Source organism: Dermacentor andersoni, chromosome 3 (assembly GCF_023375885.2).
Source record: "Dermacentor andersoni chromosome 3, qqDerAnde1_hic_scaffold, whole genome shotgun sequence".
Taxonomy (NCBI): Eukaryota; Metazoa; Arthropoda; class Arachnida; order Ixodida; family Ixodidae; genus Dermacentor; species Dermacentor andersoni.
The window spans coordinates 20,137,581-20,154,700 of record NC_092816.1 but is presented as its reverse complement, the minus strand read 5'-3'; the positions used below and the strand labels follow the sequence as shown (position 1 = coordinate 20,154,700).

Below are 17,120 nucleotides of genomic sequence, written 5' to 3'. Positions count from 1 at the left end.
TTGTTTCGTCATACAGGCGCGGAACGACGAGCACATGCTATAATTTTGTTCAAGATGGCAGACTGTAGCACGGTGCAGCTGCTTTCTTTATCAGTGCTTTGAACCCCTGGTTTTCTACAAAGCTGTAAGGGAGAAGATCTAAGGCGACCATTTCTGCCACTTTCTGGTTAAGTGCGTTTCCTTTCTTCTGAGACAATGGCTGCCGTCTCTGCTGAAGTATATCATCCAGTGTCGGTTGATTCTCCAACGGCGCGTTTGCAGCGGCGTCTTTTTTGTACTCTTCCATCAACAAAGAGTGCTGTTTCATTTGATTCTGAAGAGTAGTGGTTGTTCCCGTCGGCGTTTGAAGAACACGTTCGCCCAACTTGCACTGAGCTGTCGACAGCGAGTCTTGCATAGTACCGCCAAAATAGACTTCTTCCAGCTTTCTTTTCTCGCTTGCTCGGTGGCTCGTCATCCGCAGTTGATGCCATTCTTAGAGAACCTGCTTGAGCGACGGCTGTATCAGCACTGATATAGTTGCAAATAGCGCAGCGGCGAAGTTGGCGTGGTTTGCGTTTGCCTCACAGAGCAGCAGCACATAGCAAAGAGCCGGTGACATCCTTAGAAAAGCGGGAACACAAGGCGGGAGTTGTCGATGGTGATGCAATGTTCTCCTCGGACATATATATTCTTCTTTTTAATTTCCAAACATCTAAAAATTGTCTGGGTAATATTTTTGATATACATATTTTATTGCGTACACTTACAGAGCTCCAACGTACATCACATATTGTTATGAAAGAGCCCTGGAATAAAGCTTAATAAAAGAGAAATCGAAACTGATCATGTCTCATGGGTGTGATGCAGATAGACTGAAACAGAGCATACAGATAATGAGCAAATCATGTGAAGTTCTCAGTCAATAAACATGTTCTTAGAAGAATGCAGAACAAGCATATAATTCGTTACTTGCTCAATTATTCGCAGTTTGTCCAAATATTCGCCATTTCTACCGTTATTCGGCACTCCTCAAATATTCGTGAATTTCCGAGTATGCATTTCTCGAACCGAATGTGCTTTGAATAAGGAAAATATTCTATTCGTATTCTAAATTTCAAATATTCACACACCCCTAGTTTTAGCTTATCAAAAGTTTTTCACAAAACATCATGCCGTAATTCATTTTGCTGCATATTGTAGAGTGCAGGAAACTATAGAATATGTGTGCATAACATGTTACATATTCGGCAAAAGTTCAAGACTATATTTTTATATCTTATGTTCCCATTATAAGCATATAAGTTTTCCTTTTTTGAATTTTTGTAAGGGGCATCAATATTTTAGAAAAATACTTGCACTCTAGATTGTTTGAAGACGCTTTGTGCAAAATTTCGTTAACAACCAACAATATTAAGTGTACGAAAGTTTGCGCGCTAGTTTTCAAAACGGCCTGAAAATGCAAATTGAGAAAAAACACATTTGAAAGTTGTAAACACCTGTATTCTTGAAAATACAACCAGAATTTCATGAAAATTGTTGAAAACATACAACAATGCACGCGTTACACAGCCAGTACATTTAGAATTGTCCAGCTCCATATGTTGTCCCTCCCGTCCATATGTTGGTCCTTTCCGGTCCTTGACAGTGGAGTCCTCAAGGCATGCTCTTTTCACCGTGCGACAATGATGATCTCGTGCCTCAGCTGAGCAGCCATTCTCTTAACTCTCCTTTGGTCACGCAAGCTACCTAATGTGACAAGCTCTTTAGCTGGACTGATCACAGAACTGATCAGCTGCAGTCAATTGCGACCTCACTAGAGTACCACGTGATTTAATTGGCTAGTAGAGAAGCGAAAAACCGGCTACGAAATGGGTATTTCTCTATTTGGCAGAAATACAAAACTTGAAGGTGCCTTGTCTACAAGTATGAGGCTTTCACAACCTCTCCAAACAAACTGCAATGGTGGACAATGCCGAGGTTCCAAGAGGCGGGCGTTCAAAGATTGCCGACATGCACGTAAATTTGTGGTTTTGAGACCCACCACGACTGATTCAGATTGATCTTTCACCAATTTCTTGTTTGAATTCAGCCTTGACTTTTGGGGAAATAAGAGTTGAATGACCAAGGATAATTTGACAAGTAATAACTCAAAACTCAGAAATTTCACAAAAAACATGATTTTTCAAGGAGTTTTCAAGGAGCTATACAGTGTGTTATAGAGGATGCCATAATTTTGTCTACTAGGGGTTCTTTAAAGTGCACCCAAGGCCCGATATACGTATGCTTTTGCATTTTGTGCACATCAGAATGCACTCAGGAATCGAACCTCCAACCTTGTCCTCAAAAGTGCAATGCCATAGCCCCTGAGCAAACTTTATTTCACTGCAGGTACAAACTGCACTGGCTCTGAACAGAAATCTGGTGTTTCCTTTCATATCGGTACACCATGAACCCACTAGTGCCTACTGTGGGGATCCTTATGTTGAAGCCTCACATCTCCTCTGATGGGCTAGGCACAAAACGTGCAAGCACTGCTAGCACCACTGAGCGAGTCACACAGAATACTGCCAACACCAACCAGGTCCCTTTAATGATCATCAGTCTATTTTATGTCCACTGCAGAACGAAGGCCTCTCCTAGCAATCTCCAATTCCCCCTATCTTGTGCCAGCTGACATCATCTTATTCCTTCAAATTTTCTCATTTTGGAGATGGAAATGAAATTGAACATGTGTTTCAAGTTTTGTTTATGCAAAGAAAAAAATTTTTTCTCCAGTTATTCAGTAAATTTGTACTTACATGTGTTTCAAGTTTTGTTTATGCAAAGAAAAAAATTTTTTCCCCAGTTATTCAGTAAATTTGTACTTGCGTTTCACCATTATTCTACACGCCTCCAACACCACACGCCATGGCTCGTGAGCCAACACATTAAAAAGGTCCATTGTAGCTGTTTCAAGAAGACATACGAGCCGTAAATGGTTGTGCATTCTAAGAGGGGTTCTATCTTATCGTATATGCATGCCCTCATGCGACTGGTCAGAATCATGCTTTTGTCAGCAAAAGCACAATTTTGACCAATCATACGAGGGTGAGTGCAGTTCACTTTCTGAGCCACTAGTGAAATCACAGCAGAGTTTCACTTTGCCGCCTCAATATCGAATTTTTCCGAATGTGGCGACACCATACCCAAGAAAGTGAACAGCCAATTCCGCATCACAGGACAGGCATTTCGGAACAACTCAGTATTCGGAGAGGCCGCACATTATAACCAAGAAAAGGTCTCCCTTATCTAACAAGCTATGCAATTGAAAGAGAGAGAGAGAGAGAGAGTTGAAGAGATGGAGCCCAGTACATATTGCAGATCTAAAAACGTATTGCCTGCCTGATAATACTGTGCCTCACACCATGTACGGACATTGACTCTGTACTTATTTTGAGTTCCTAGGTTAGTGTGCATGTCTGGTTGTTTACCCATCTGGACCATAGATCGTCCACTACCCGCCTGGAGCGCCTAGTAGCTGCAATGCGGGAGAAGTATGAGGCACCTCTCGCTGGCTGCTGGGAGAAGAACCGGTCGTTGGGCACGGCATGGTCCCAGCTCTCGTCATGCACTCAGACTGCCTAGCGGTCAGAGCTTGCCTGGTTTTATGGGAAGAAGATTAAATTTTTAAAGTACTATCTCAGTGTCTTCCTTGAGGGCCAAGTCCGAGATCTCAGGTTCCAGCAAAGTAAACTTGCTTAGTTGCTAGACAAGTTTGTCTAGCAAGGTGCCTAGACACAGCCTCATAAATATCCTAGTCAAATATTGCTGTACATGCACCTGGGAGCCCACAGTTCCTTAACCTTTTCAAACCACAGCCACTTTTACTTTTCATACTGCTGGCATTGGATGATAAAGGGGACTTACACACACTCATGCACAGCAGACATGGCCAATGAGCCAGGTGGAAAGGTCAGCACTTCACAACACCTTGTCCAGCAAAAGCTACAGATACATTGCCATCACTAATATTGGCAAGCAGAAAACACATACCTGTACTTGTCCTGCACTTTCTGCTTGATGTCAAGAAGGTTAGCCTGTGTTATGTCCCGCTCCAGGTACTCGGACAATTTTTCGGTGGCACTCTCCAGGTCCCGTTGATTGTCCTGGACAAAGCAATCACCTGTGAGAACTTTGGGAGGAGTAAGGACATCAGATTTTCGTGTCCTTGTTTATTTAATTTTTTCTTAGCCAGCTGTCAATTTGGTGATCACAGTATGAAGCCTCAATTTATAGAGTATACAAGAAAGTCCATCATCCTTTGAACTGGACAGTGTAAATTGCATACATAATGCAGCATGACTATGCTTTTCAAGTGACATCATGGCAATTGGAGGTGGTAATTGTAGGGAACGAAGCAGAACCGCCTGTCACATTCTGGCACTTTATTGCCACATATTTTATACTGGCCAGCAGAATAACAAAATGGACAAATAAGTAAGGTCAGTTGTCAGGAACGTTAGTAGGGTTAGAAATGCCCTCTACACTACATCCCCCCTGTCGAAAAGGTGGACCGGTTACAGACTAATTATACAGGTCCAGCCTCTTTGTCATCAAACGTGTTGTACCAATCAAGTATACCGAGGACAGGTGACGTGGAGACCTGGTGTGCACCATCCCTGGGTCATCTGCATTTGGCAAGGAAGGCACAAGTTCGCGGGGAGCCTCAGGAGGAACCCCACCAGCAGGCTGAGAACCCAAGAGTTCTTCTGCACTGTCAGCTGTCTCTGCTGTCTCCGGCACTGGAGTGGCACTTTCGAACCAGGTGACCCGCTACAACCAGCAAACGGAAAATGCACGACAGTTCCGCTGAATCACACCTTTCGGCATTTCCACCATGTAGCCTTGCCGATACTGACCACGACTCGGCACCCAAGCGGCACATTGGGCAACTTTTACCCAGACATTCTGGCCAGGTAGACCCAGTAGCAGTTGAGCACAGTGGTGACAGTTGTAGTCCGTGGTCTCCGTGCACCTAGCAGCTTTTTCATGCTCTTTGAAGGCCCTGTGGTTGGGCAGTTTTGAAGTTAGATGGTCACAAACTTTTGGCAAACAGGTGCGCAGGTGACAACCCATCAAAAGCTGAGCTGGACTTGAGCCTGAACCGGGAGTGTACCTGTACACCAGCAGAGCCATGTGAAAGTCAACGTTCCTCCACAGTTCCTTCACCGTTCGAACTGCACGTTACACTTCCCCATTTGGCTGGGGGAAAATGGGGCTATTCGTGCAATGAGTAAAGCCATATGTCAATGCAAAGTCCGCAAATTCTTTCAACGAAAACTGTGGTCCGTTGTTACCCTAAAGTGTTTCAGGTACGCCAATTGGAGCCATGATATCTTTAATGCAGTAATGACTACTTCCTTGACGTTCCGTACAGAGTCAATACTTCCAAAAACCGTGAATAGTAGTGAACTACTAATAGGAAGTCCTGACCTTCAATGTGGAAGATGTCTGCCCTCACTTGTTGCCAAAGGAGATCTGGGGCAGCCGTCCGTATCATGGTTTCGGTCCTCTGCTGTCTCACAGTTGCACAATGTTCACAGTTTTCGACTACTTCCTCAATTCTGTGGCTTATTCCAGGTGACTGGCACCATAGCAACTGGCATGCTCTCACCTTAGACCAAGCCACTCTGAGATGACCCCCATGCAACAGTCTTAAGCCCTACACTTCGAAGGCTGCAGAAACAACCAGTCGACCTCCTTTCAGCAGAAGTGAGTCAGCAAGCAAAAGGTCATCGCGGTGTTTTCAGTACCCTGCCAAGCTTACAGGTAGTCTTGTTCTCAACGGCCAACTATATTTGCAGAACTTCGCCAAGGTAGAGCAGGCACTACCAGATGCTTGATGCCTTCTCCTTGTTTCCAAGTCAATGGGCACACTCTTGCCAACGGCTGCCATGACCACTTGCATGTGGCTGCATGTAGCTTTCAAGGGAAGCAATAGCAGTGTCCAAAGAGGGAAGCGGAGCCCTTGACAATCTGTCGGCAGTAGCTAGCAGCTTGCCTGGAATGTAAAGTACCTTGAGCTTACATTGCAGGCGCTGTATCCTGGGTGATAGCAGATCCACCTCTATGTCACCCAGAAGTGTTCTTAGCGGATGATGGCCTGCTCCAATGACGATTTGGAGGCCTCAAAGAAATTTGTAAAAGCGCTCGACGACCCACGTGAGAGCTAAGGCCTCCTTTCCCATCTGGCTGTATCTCTGCTCAGTCTTCATGAGCAAGCGTGAAGCAAAGGCCACAGCACGTCTTTTGCACCTTGGCTGATCCTGCATCAGGACCGCTCCGAGCCTGAAAGAACTTTCATCAGCGGAGACCCCCATTGTGCATGATCGGTGATAGCAAGCCAAGCAGGTTTCGAAAAAAGTATACCTTTAATTTTTTCGAAGGTTCCTTGCTGAGGTGTCCCCCAGAACCAAGCTGTCCTCTTGCACAGAAATTCTCGAATCAGGGCCAACATGTCTGACTGATGTGGCAAGAATCTTGCGACATGATTTACCATTCCCATGAATCTTCGGACACCTCCGACATTCCCAGGTGGTTTCATCTTCTGAACAGCTTCAATTTTAGCTGGGTCTGGCGAGATGACATCTGCAGAGACTACAACACCCACGAATTTTATGCTGGACAAACCAAACTTGCACTTTTCCTTATTTAGGGTAAGCCGTGCCCGGTGTAACAGGTTTAACATTTTGCTGAGTCTTCTGTCCTACTCTGCTCTACTCAGTTACGGCCAAACACCAAAATATCATTAATCATGTTAACCATGCCTTGCTGCCCCTCCGTAATGCAGGAAATCCTGCGCTGAAAGCACTCTGGTGCAGACGTAATGCAGCAAAACCAGTACCTAACGAAAGGTGTTATGAACATGGTAAGTTCCTGGCTCCATTCCACCTGCTTGACCTGGTGAAAACTAGATGAAGCATCCAGCTTTGGAAAGACCTTCGCCACTGTGAGGAGTCTCAGAACTTGTTCAAGCGTCAATAGCATGTGTTCAGTTTGGTCAAGTCCACGCATATGCGGTATGTACCAGTCCTTCTGCACCGCCACCAGGCCAGCGCACTATAATGTGTTAGGTTTGTGTTCCGTTAATTATGCCCCATGTTTCCAATCTATCGAGCTTGGATTTTAAGACAAGGCACAATGGAATAGGTATCCTTCTTGGTGTGCATGGTGTGCATAAGAAAAATGGAATAGCCAGTGGCTCCATACTGATCTCATATGGTTCCTTCAGCATGCCGGGACCTTCGAACAGCTCTTGAGCGAGGCCTTCAGTGGTAGACTTTTCGTCCTGAGTCATGCTTTCTGCAAATTTGATGACTTGCAGTGGTTGAATGGCTGGAAAACCCAGCGGAGGCATCATTTGTGAATACACCATGTACATTTTCTGCTCCGCCGTTTGGTCCCTCCATCTCAAGGTAGGCCAGAAGGTACCCAAAACCATCAGCAACTGCACTCCGGGGCCCGTTAGCTCAGCTTATTTAAGATTGAGACACATAGGAATTCAAGGGAATGTGCTTGGTACGACAGAAATTCCTGTGACACTATCGACCTTGCACTTAAGCCATGTCCCATTGACTTCCACGTCAACATACTTGGCTCGGGGCAGATTGGCTGAGCCAACCTCATTCAGCCCTACAGCTGACACTGAATAATGCATGGCACACCACCACAAAGTGGCCCTCTTTTCAGCACTTGCTGCAGAGAGCAAGTCGAGCTAGGCATTCTGTTGTTGGGTGGGATGCACCGCCACAAAATTAATGCCCACAGCCTGAGGCTGGAGGTGATGAAGCTTTGGCTGCAGCGGAAGGCGTTTGCTGCAGGCAATTTGTCTGCTATTGCAGCGTCCACGCAGATGGACGAAGTCGCCACACTCATGCCGAGGGAGTCATGTGCAATACGCTCCTTCTCAGCGACCCCCTGTAGATGCACCTGCATCAAAGCTTCTTTGAGACTGAGCTTTGTACACCTGCACAACTTGTCGGAGAGCTTGCTGTCACGCAAGCTGACAACGAAAGGGTCGCGTACAAGTCTCTCTTCGACTTCTTTGGAACTGTAATTGCAGTGTCAGGCCATGGCTCAGCTCAGCATCAAAAAAAAAGAAACAGTCGCTCTACTGCAGCCGCACAGTCACCACTCATGCGCTGCCATTCCAGTACGATTTCAAAATTTTTGCGCCACTTCTGTCAACTCTTGTAAATGATTGATTGAACAGGTCAAATCGAATAAGTCGATTAAATGAACGATGGACATCGATGAAGATTAATCATTTTGTGGCTACATTTAATCAATTAATTATTAATCGATATTACCAACCTTACATCACTTAGCTACACCCCTGCCTCCTGTATTTCCATGTGTGTCTTGTTTCCCTTAACCTTTGCGAGTTGCACTAATTCAAGAAAACATCATCGAACAGTTTGTACTCATCCAAACTGCCACACTTGTGAATGCTACTGACACAATTTTTATACGCGAGAAAACATAAAGTGTAAGGCAAGATTGGCGGCATCACTGTCGAAATATTGAACCAGCCTCTCATGATGTGTACCCACCAATTATAATTGGTCAATATTGCTCAATAACTAATAACTTAAAGACAATTAGTTCATAACATTAAAATATAAACCAGCATGTGATTTGGCCAGTTTCACAGAATTTTACCACAGAGCTCACTGATCCTCTCCGAGCCATTTGGCTGGCATATTTGCCTAGCTATTTGCAGGAGTGTGGTCAGCAGCATCTAGCAGAGCATGGATTCCAAAATCCTCTGCTAAGAGATGGCATAACGTTCTTAAATGATTCAAATTGAGGAAAAGATTTATTGTCCTCAAGTGCAGTTTCCTCAGAGACTAGTGACTCATTGAGCAGTTTTCAGAACTTTAATCATTCTGTCCAGACTTAATAGTATTTGGTGTTAGTGTCTTCTTCAACATTATTAATTACTAGTAGCCTGGCCAATAAGGTATTAGGAATATGGAAATTCCTTGTTGTTCGGTAAGGGTATCAAATGTTTCTGAAGTTTCGGGAACTGCTGCATTTGGAGAGGACACAATGGGAGTTCTTACCTCAAATATGACAGACTGGTTGTTCTTGCGCAAGTAGTATGCAAACACGTAGGTGTACATGAGTGTCTGACGACACTGGCACAGCACGTCCACTGCCTTCTTGAGGAACTGCACCTCGATCCAGGACATGTTGTGCTGCTGCATCTCCTCCATCTTCTCCTTGACGGCCGCATACAACTTGTGCTCAAACTTGAGGCTCTGCATGTGGTTCAGGTAGCGGTTGCAGTAGAAGAGGTAGCGCTGTAGTGCTGCCCGCGACCGCTCCTGCGCGTCCCGCGCTGCCCGTGCCTCCTCCTCGTCGTAACGGTTGCAGTTGTACCACGATGAGCCGTGCGGCTCCCAGGGACCCAAGCAGACCCAGCAGAAGTCAGCCTTGCAATTTTGGTTCTTGCATACCATGTGGTTACAGCCACCGTCCTTCTCGATCGTCACGCTGCACCGCGGGCACTCCTGCACATGGAGACCATGTGTTTTAGCCTTGTGCTTTAGCAGAGTGCTTTACCCAGCTGAAATGACTGCACTGTATGATATGAACAGCTCAGGGGAAGGCTTCGGACTAAAGTTAATCATCCCCAACCCTGAGTGCACTAGAAAATATTGGCAATACCACTGGATTTGTTTAACCTGATGCAATAGCTTGGCACGCACTGGTGAAGAACTGTTAATAAAAAGCGAATGAATCCACATGTCAATTCATTTGTCCAGTGTAAGGAAGTCATTCTTTTGGCACGTAAAAATTTTGTGATGTCTAGCCGATGTCGTGGTAAACTAGTGCACATAAGCTGCTAAATTATTGTGCGCATTATGTTGCGACATTCTTGGCGATCACTTGACTTATCAGTAAGGTGCGTGATACAAAATAGTAGATTTAGAATTGAGAGGAATCAAGAATGAAAGAAAGAAATATAAAATCAAATATCGAATATTTAAAATTTTTTTGCTAAATTTAATGTTTACAAATTTTGGGCCTGAAAATATGGCACTGAACATTCCTGGGAGTTTCCTAGCATTGCATAACCAGAATGTAGCAAGCTATCAGTAACTTACGTACATAGAAATCAAGATACACAGTACGGTCTACTATTATTAACGGGAACACCAAATTAGTATGCCAGCACTGATAACAGCTAGTTCTTGTATATGAAAGTCTGGAAATTTTTTTTATCAATAGAATTTCTGTTGAATAGAATCAAGTGTTTTTTTCCCTCTGAAACTAAAGAATTGGTGACATTATCTTGTATTAAGTACCAATGAGCTTCTCATTTTAATATTGTACCTGTGTTTTGTGGCAATCTTATTTTTTTCATAGAAAGCTTTGCTTTTCAGTTTTTCTCCAGAATACAGAAGGGCTATCCAAACTTTACGGCAGATGGATTATCATAAGGCCAATCTGTGGGACAGACGAAAGGACTGTGCATCATGTGACTTCATGACTGCTCCGTGCAGCCGGCACCAACGATAAAGAGCAGGCACCATCCATGGCGTTTTATTGTCAGGTTCGGCGTGATTTGGCACCGGTCAACAACTCTGGAATCTGGAGGGTCACAGCAAGTTTTCACGACGCTCGCTTCCCCCTTCCCTTTCCCTGTTCATCTGCCATCCGCACAATTGCATACAGCTGGCCATGACACTGTTACGTCCTCCATGTAAATCCAAAGCTTGTCTTATGACGGGCTTACTGAAGCTACAAAAAGAGATGGACGTGTCGCGAAGATGGTGACCATGAACAACTTTGTTGCCATCCCGCACTCACTTTAATTTTTGAGGCGGTTTGCGGCATGCAGCTGCTGTGCAAGGATCTGCGCAACTTTAGTCATCGACGCCCAATGAAACAGCACTGATTAGGCCTAATGGCTTAGGCAGATGTGCTAACAGGCTGCAAGACGTCGCGAAATGCCTGCCGCTAATGTGTTTGTGCATGTGGCTTATCAGTGATCGTTCTCAAGATAGGGCGTATAGGTTAGATTGACGGTAGTTGAAGCGGTGTGAAGCTTGTCGTTGTGTATCCGACGTTATCTGCGTGCCTGTCAGCGGCTAACTGGCCTGATCTTCCCTCATGCTTTCGCACTTTACAAAATACATGGTGCTTTTGTTGCAGTTCTTTCTTTCTGCGTTGCGTTATCATTTCGGATGGTCCTGTTGACCTGGATGAACCTTGTACCGACAGAGGTGGACCCAGCCGACACAGTGCCATTCTGTGAATTGTGGCTTTTGGGTGCTGTGTATGCAATCCCCACATCGGGCCAGCTTTGGGGAGCGCTCGCAGTGACAAATTCCGCTACTGCGTTAGCCAGGATGGTCTATTCGCAGCGCGCTCAGCACTTCTTTGCTTCTTTTTCAGAGAAAGCGAAGTGAAATGCTAGCTTGGGTGGCATCGAGCATGAGGGACTCTGTGGTGCCTGCGACATGTGGCACTGCACGAGTCCCTACATTGAATGTATCGAATACCCAAAAAATCTAATAGTAGATACGTATTAGATTCATGAAATGAATTCTTTGAACGTCCACTGTTCGATTTCGTGATATTTCAGTAATCGCCCACCCCTACCTATAGGTGTTTTATGAGCAAAAAAAAAAGCCAAGATATTTACTCTGGTGTCCAGCAATGAGCGTTGTGTGAAATTGAAGGCTTGCAGGTGCACTGCTGGCACACACAAAGAGCTTGTAAGCTAAGCGATCGCAAAGAACACAAACGTACTCCTTAACTTGGCTGTGTATGTGCAATAGTTTATAACAGCCATGCTTAAGATGTTAAGAGTTAGTATTCTGCCGCTTACATCTCCTTCCCGCATGCTAGTATACATGGCACTCGACTAAGACGCAGCATGTTGTGTGCACAGAGTGCAGGAAACGGCAGTGGAGGTAGTGTGTCGTGGCGAGGCGGCACCGGCAGGGTTCGATATATCCATTTGTAATAAACTTTTGCTTCTAAAATAATATTTCAAATGCATATGTCTGTACGAAAATTTCAAGGGAAATTATGATCATGTCATTATATCCATTAGTTCATTATAACCTGTTCATTAGATGAGGTTTGACTGTGTATGCAAAGAATATTATGGGAGAACCAAGAATTATAATAAGGACCCAATTCCAGAAAAGATAGTTTCTTTGTGCAGCTATGGTCGAGCCAATTTGAAGACACAAACAATGGTGAACAGCCCATGCACCCATTACCCCCAATAAATGTGCTCACAGCCAGCACTGAGTGAATGCACAATAATGACTAACATACCAGCCGTTCTGTTCAGGTGTCTCTGAGGAGCACAGTGAAGAAGTGTCCGCAACATTAGGACATTGCCCAGCGGCGAAATGCTTTACCCACGAAGTGAACAGTAAGGGCACATACCAGAGCATCTGAGTATTGGAATATACTGCCTTTGCAGACCCCATCTCTGGGTGACAGTTCAAACTACTTTCAACATTTGTTTCATATCAATACAAGCATGCCCTGTTCTAAATTTTGAAGGATTTTCCTTTAATTCAACCTTTTACTTAAATCAAAATCTGCACGTAGACAAAATGAAGATAACAAAAACTGCACATATGAGATAAAATAAATACCTAAGAGTTTAGATCAGCTATGCTCGCCATCTAAGCTAGCTCTGTTGCTACCATACAGAGATCAGCCATGTCGGCAAGCTCTGTTTGCTGTGATCCTGCACATGTAACAAGGGGTAGTGGGTCACTCTGTCATGTAAAGAAATAATCTCTTCCCAATTACTCTTTTTGCAAATTTATCAACAGATTTCATAGGACATAAACTGCACAGTGGGGTCTTTGACTAAACGCACAAGTCGTCAACGTGCAGTCTCAGGAATGGTGGTAGTGACAAGTGTGATCGCCACATAGAGGAGGCAGAAACTTGCCTTGGTGTTTGCTGCTATCCAGTTGGACGTTTCACTGTCGTCGTCACACTTTTTCTGCCACTTCTTGAGCAGGTGGCACTTGACAGGGTCATGCCAGTTTTCACCGCACGCGAAACTGCGCAGGTACACCTGGTGTCAAGACACTATTCACACCCATGGCCTTTAAAGGCGCACCAAGGAGAAACACCACACCAGTTAAGACTGAAGTGTTCTTTCAAAATTTTAGTTTTGTTAATGTCATAGGATAGAATGAGTACTAAAAGAAAAAAACACGAAGGGCAAAGTTCCAGTTCTCAACCTCCACAATTGGGCCGCTACATCTGTGTGACATCACAAATTTGAATGTATTTTCACGTACTGTTTGGGCCATTGTATTAATGTAAAGGTTCTTGAACCTTGCTTGGTTCAGACGCTCGCTCTCTTTAGAATACAATGCGCACAATTTTTACCAATGAATGCTGAATAGGCCCAACAAGGTGCCATCAAAATTCATGATGTCATAGCGAGCTGGAGCAGGAATATTAAGGTGGCGGCACCATTTTTACTTCATTTTGCACCTTTTCTGGCTTATGAAGCCTTTTCTCATGGCAAGCGCATTTTTCCTTTTTTCTTTTTTTTGTTGTACACAGCTCATATTTTTCTTTTTCAAGTCCCTTTACAGGTATCCCAAACAAAACGTTAGGTTAGATTAAATAAAACTTAAGACATCTGCGTTTTGCAGGTCTTGCCTGAAGCAAATATGGGTGCTCGAAAGGACGCTTGCCCCAACCCCATTCCACACAGTTCATGATAAGTGCAATACAGGGATGGAAGCGGCCAAGGAAGTTTTGAAGCAGCCCTGGGAGCAGCAAATGTGCCAGGTTGGAGCAGGTTTGGAGCGTGAATTGTCCATTTTGGACAACTGTGTGGCATTTTGGAGCAGTGAACACGTGTTTTGGAGCAGCTTCGTGAAGGTCAATATTAGTGAAATACAGTTATATGAAGAAAAGGTGTTACTTATTTGACTTTGCAGAAAACTCTCAAATTACGGCACGTCAGTTCTGCGGAAGTCCGCAAGGCCAGCAAAATTCATAACAGGGAAATATTGTCATCCACCTGACTTCAGCATGAAGCTACAAAAGAAAACCATACAGGTTTCTAAGAAAGCTTCATTAAGTTACATACCGGATGCACCAACTAAATGTGTCCAATAAAATAATAACCGAAGGCTTTCCGTGAACTGTGCCCACTCTATGTTGATAGGCTTGTGTCAATGCTAGTCGAGTTTCTTTTTTTTTTTTTCATTGTGAACAATCATCATCATCATCATCATCATCAGCCCGGTTACGCCCACTGCAGGGCAAAGGCCTCTCCCATACTTCTCCAACAACCCCGGTCATGCACTAATTGTGGCCATGTCGTCCCTGCAAACTTCTTAATCTCATCCGCCCACCTAACTTTCTGCCGCCCCCTGCTACGCTTCCCTTCCCTTGGAATCCAGTCTGTAACCCTTAATGAGCATCGGTTATCTTCCCTCCTCATTACATGTCCTGCCCATGTCCATTTCTTTTTCTTGATTTCAACTAAGATGTCATTAACTCGCGTTTGTTCTCTCACCCAATCTGCTCTTTTCTTATCCCTTAAAGTTACACCCATCATTCTTCTTTCCATAGCTAATTGCGTTGTCCTCAATTTAAGTAGAACCCTTTTCGTAAGCCTCCAGGTTTCTGCCCCGTAGGTGAGTACTGGTAAGACACAGCTATATTACTATATTACAAGCAAATATTACTTGCTCGTGAACAAGCAAGTAATATTTAATTTTAATGAACCAATATTTATTACCTTACTTATTCAATAAAGTGTCAGTGCAACGGTTGTCAAATACGTCAAGAAATTACTAAACAGTGTATTCATCAGGAGGTCTTTTCATCAGGTGAGGAGGAAAGGGTACGTGGCAAGTCTTTCCTCCTCTCTGGCTTGTGTGATCCGGCGCGGCGCTGCTTGAAAGTATTGCTGTCATGTGCTGAGGAACGATTTCAAGATGTTTTAGATTGTACTTCTTGAAATTTACGCAATATCCTTTTATATAAGGTCGTCAGGAAAGCCTTTCAGTGCATTAGTAACTACAGTACGCAGAAATATCTCTTGGGGGAGCAAACATGCGATGCGCATAATTAGTCGCGGTGTGTGTATGCGTCGTGAACTATTTTGCGTATATCGGTTTTTTTTCAACGAAGAAAGCCGGTGTCTCTCTGTATTAGCAGCATCAAATAGTAAATCTGCTCAGTATTTGACTGCTTGGCGTAGGGACTAAAAGATAAGAGCGCATGCTCGTGTATGACCAACCTAAGGCAACCATGAGACATCTAAGCAGCAGGCGTTATCAAACATTTGTAATACACTGGCATCATTCTCATGCATTTCAAGTCTAGTAGGCTTGAAATCACTATATGTCTATGCTAGCCTGCTGCATGAGGCCGATGGTGCTGCTCAACACACCGATCACTGCGATTGGTGAACCAGCATGATACATATATAAGCTATATCACATGAAGCCAACGAACACTGACACCAAGGACAACATAGGGAAGACTACTTGTGCTCAATAAATTAAATAAAGAAACGATAAATTAATGGAAATGAAAGTGGATGAAAAAACGACTTGCCGCAAGTGGAGAATGATCCCACAAACTTCGCATTTCGCATGCATTTGTTGGCTTCTTGTGATATGACTAATAAAAATCGGACCCCTCGGTTAACCCCCTTTCTTCCCGTTTAATATATAAGCTATGTGCTTCAGCATTGCCTTTTTGCCCTGTAAAGCCATAATATTTGAAACGGATTGCATAAAAAGAATGAGATGGCTATTTTTGAGGACAAAATTTTCATAATACATGTGAGTGTGTCGTACAGAACAAAATGAACACAACCGAAAAAAAAAAAAAAAATTTGGTTATCATCCTCTTTCTCAAAAAAGAAAAAGAAAACAGGCTAACGCCGCAGTGCGACCTCGCACAGTCATGCCGCACAATGTTTATAGATCTATAAACATTGATGCCACATGCTTGGACCATGTGCATATAGAACAAAGATATCTGTAATCCAGCACCTACCACTGCTAAGGATGCTCGCGCAGTTCGTAAACGGTCGCTTTGCTAAACTAGTTCACACTGTAAGGTATGGTGTTATTACTAACCAAAACTATTTTATTCATGGGTGGAAACTTCATCCACTGAACCAAGTAGTCACGCAACGTAATCTGCAGCTAACAGTTTGAACGCTTGTCAAAGTATAAAAGCACAGCTCCTATCGTAGCAGAATGGTACCCACCCTGTAACGATCGTTGCGTATGTTTTATTGCTCCTAAACCGCAGCTTAGAACTAGAGGATACTACTGCAATAAGGTCACATTAGTGAATGGAACTTTCAGAAATACCCAATTCATCTCCGAGGCTGATTGTAGGCTCAAACACATGCAGACACATCGCGCTGCTTGCTCTGTCTGCCTCAATGCCAGCAGAAAGTCCGGCTGTGCCGACTTAAACCACTTCAGTACGTCCCACAGAACCGTTTTCCACGTAGGAGGTGCCACGTCATACTAAATAGATCGCACGAGTGCGAAAACAAACGCCAGAAACTACCGCCAAGCGTATACCTGCCATGCAAAACGGAGCTCTCACCCAAGCCAGCCTGCTGACTGCCCATAGATGGTGCCACTGCGTAGCAACATGGTGGCACCCATGAAAAAACTGTCTATATAGTGACCTAGAACTTGTGTAGTCCTTTCTTCAAAAAGAAAGAAAGAAAGAAACAGCAAGAATAAGCCTGCGAAAATAAAAAAATTACATCAAAAACATCTAGGTGACGAGCCCCCCCCCCCCCCCCCAGTAATTTAAGTGGTCTCAGGTGTAAACATCGTCATCAGCTCACTGTGTTTATTACGAACATGCAAACGTGGGCCACCTCTGTGTAACGGTTCCAAAAGCGAACTGTTACAAGGATCGCACTACTTCGACGCGCGTCAAAAACTGCTGACGCAGCAAGAAAGAAGCACAGCCACTCGTTCCCAGTGCCCCTATTCGACAAGGTTTGCATAAAGATTGATGCAATCTTTGATGCACAGGAGCATTGTCACGGCCACAATGAACTTCTTCTTGTTTTTATTTTTATTTATTTAATGGGCTTT

At 44.2% G+C, this 17,120-nt stretch overlaps 1 protein-coding gene across 2 annotated transcripts in view; it reads right to left on the bottom strand.

The window, feature by feature from the left end:
* Window positions 1–17,120, bottom strand: part of ari-1 (E3 ubiquitin-protein ligase ariadne-1) — a 37,461-nt gene that overhangs the window by 2,132 nt on the left and 18,209 nt on the right. For both annotated transcript variants that reach the window (XM_050168984.3, XM_050168982.3), the window contains 3 exons: window positions 12,956–13,070; window positions 9,087–9,536; window positions 4,015–4,127 (listed from right to left, as the gene is read on the bottom strand). In XM_050168984.3, coding sequence (XP_050024941.1) covers window positions 4,015–4,127; window positions 9,087–9,536; window positions 12,956–13,070 — 678 coding nt within the window. The remainder of the gene's footprint in view (window positions 1–4,014; window positions 4,128–9,086; window positions 9,537–12,955; window positions 13,071–17,120) is intronic.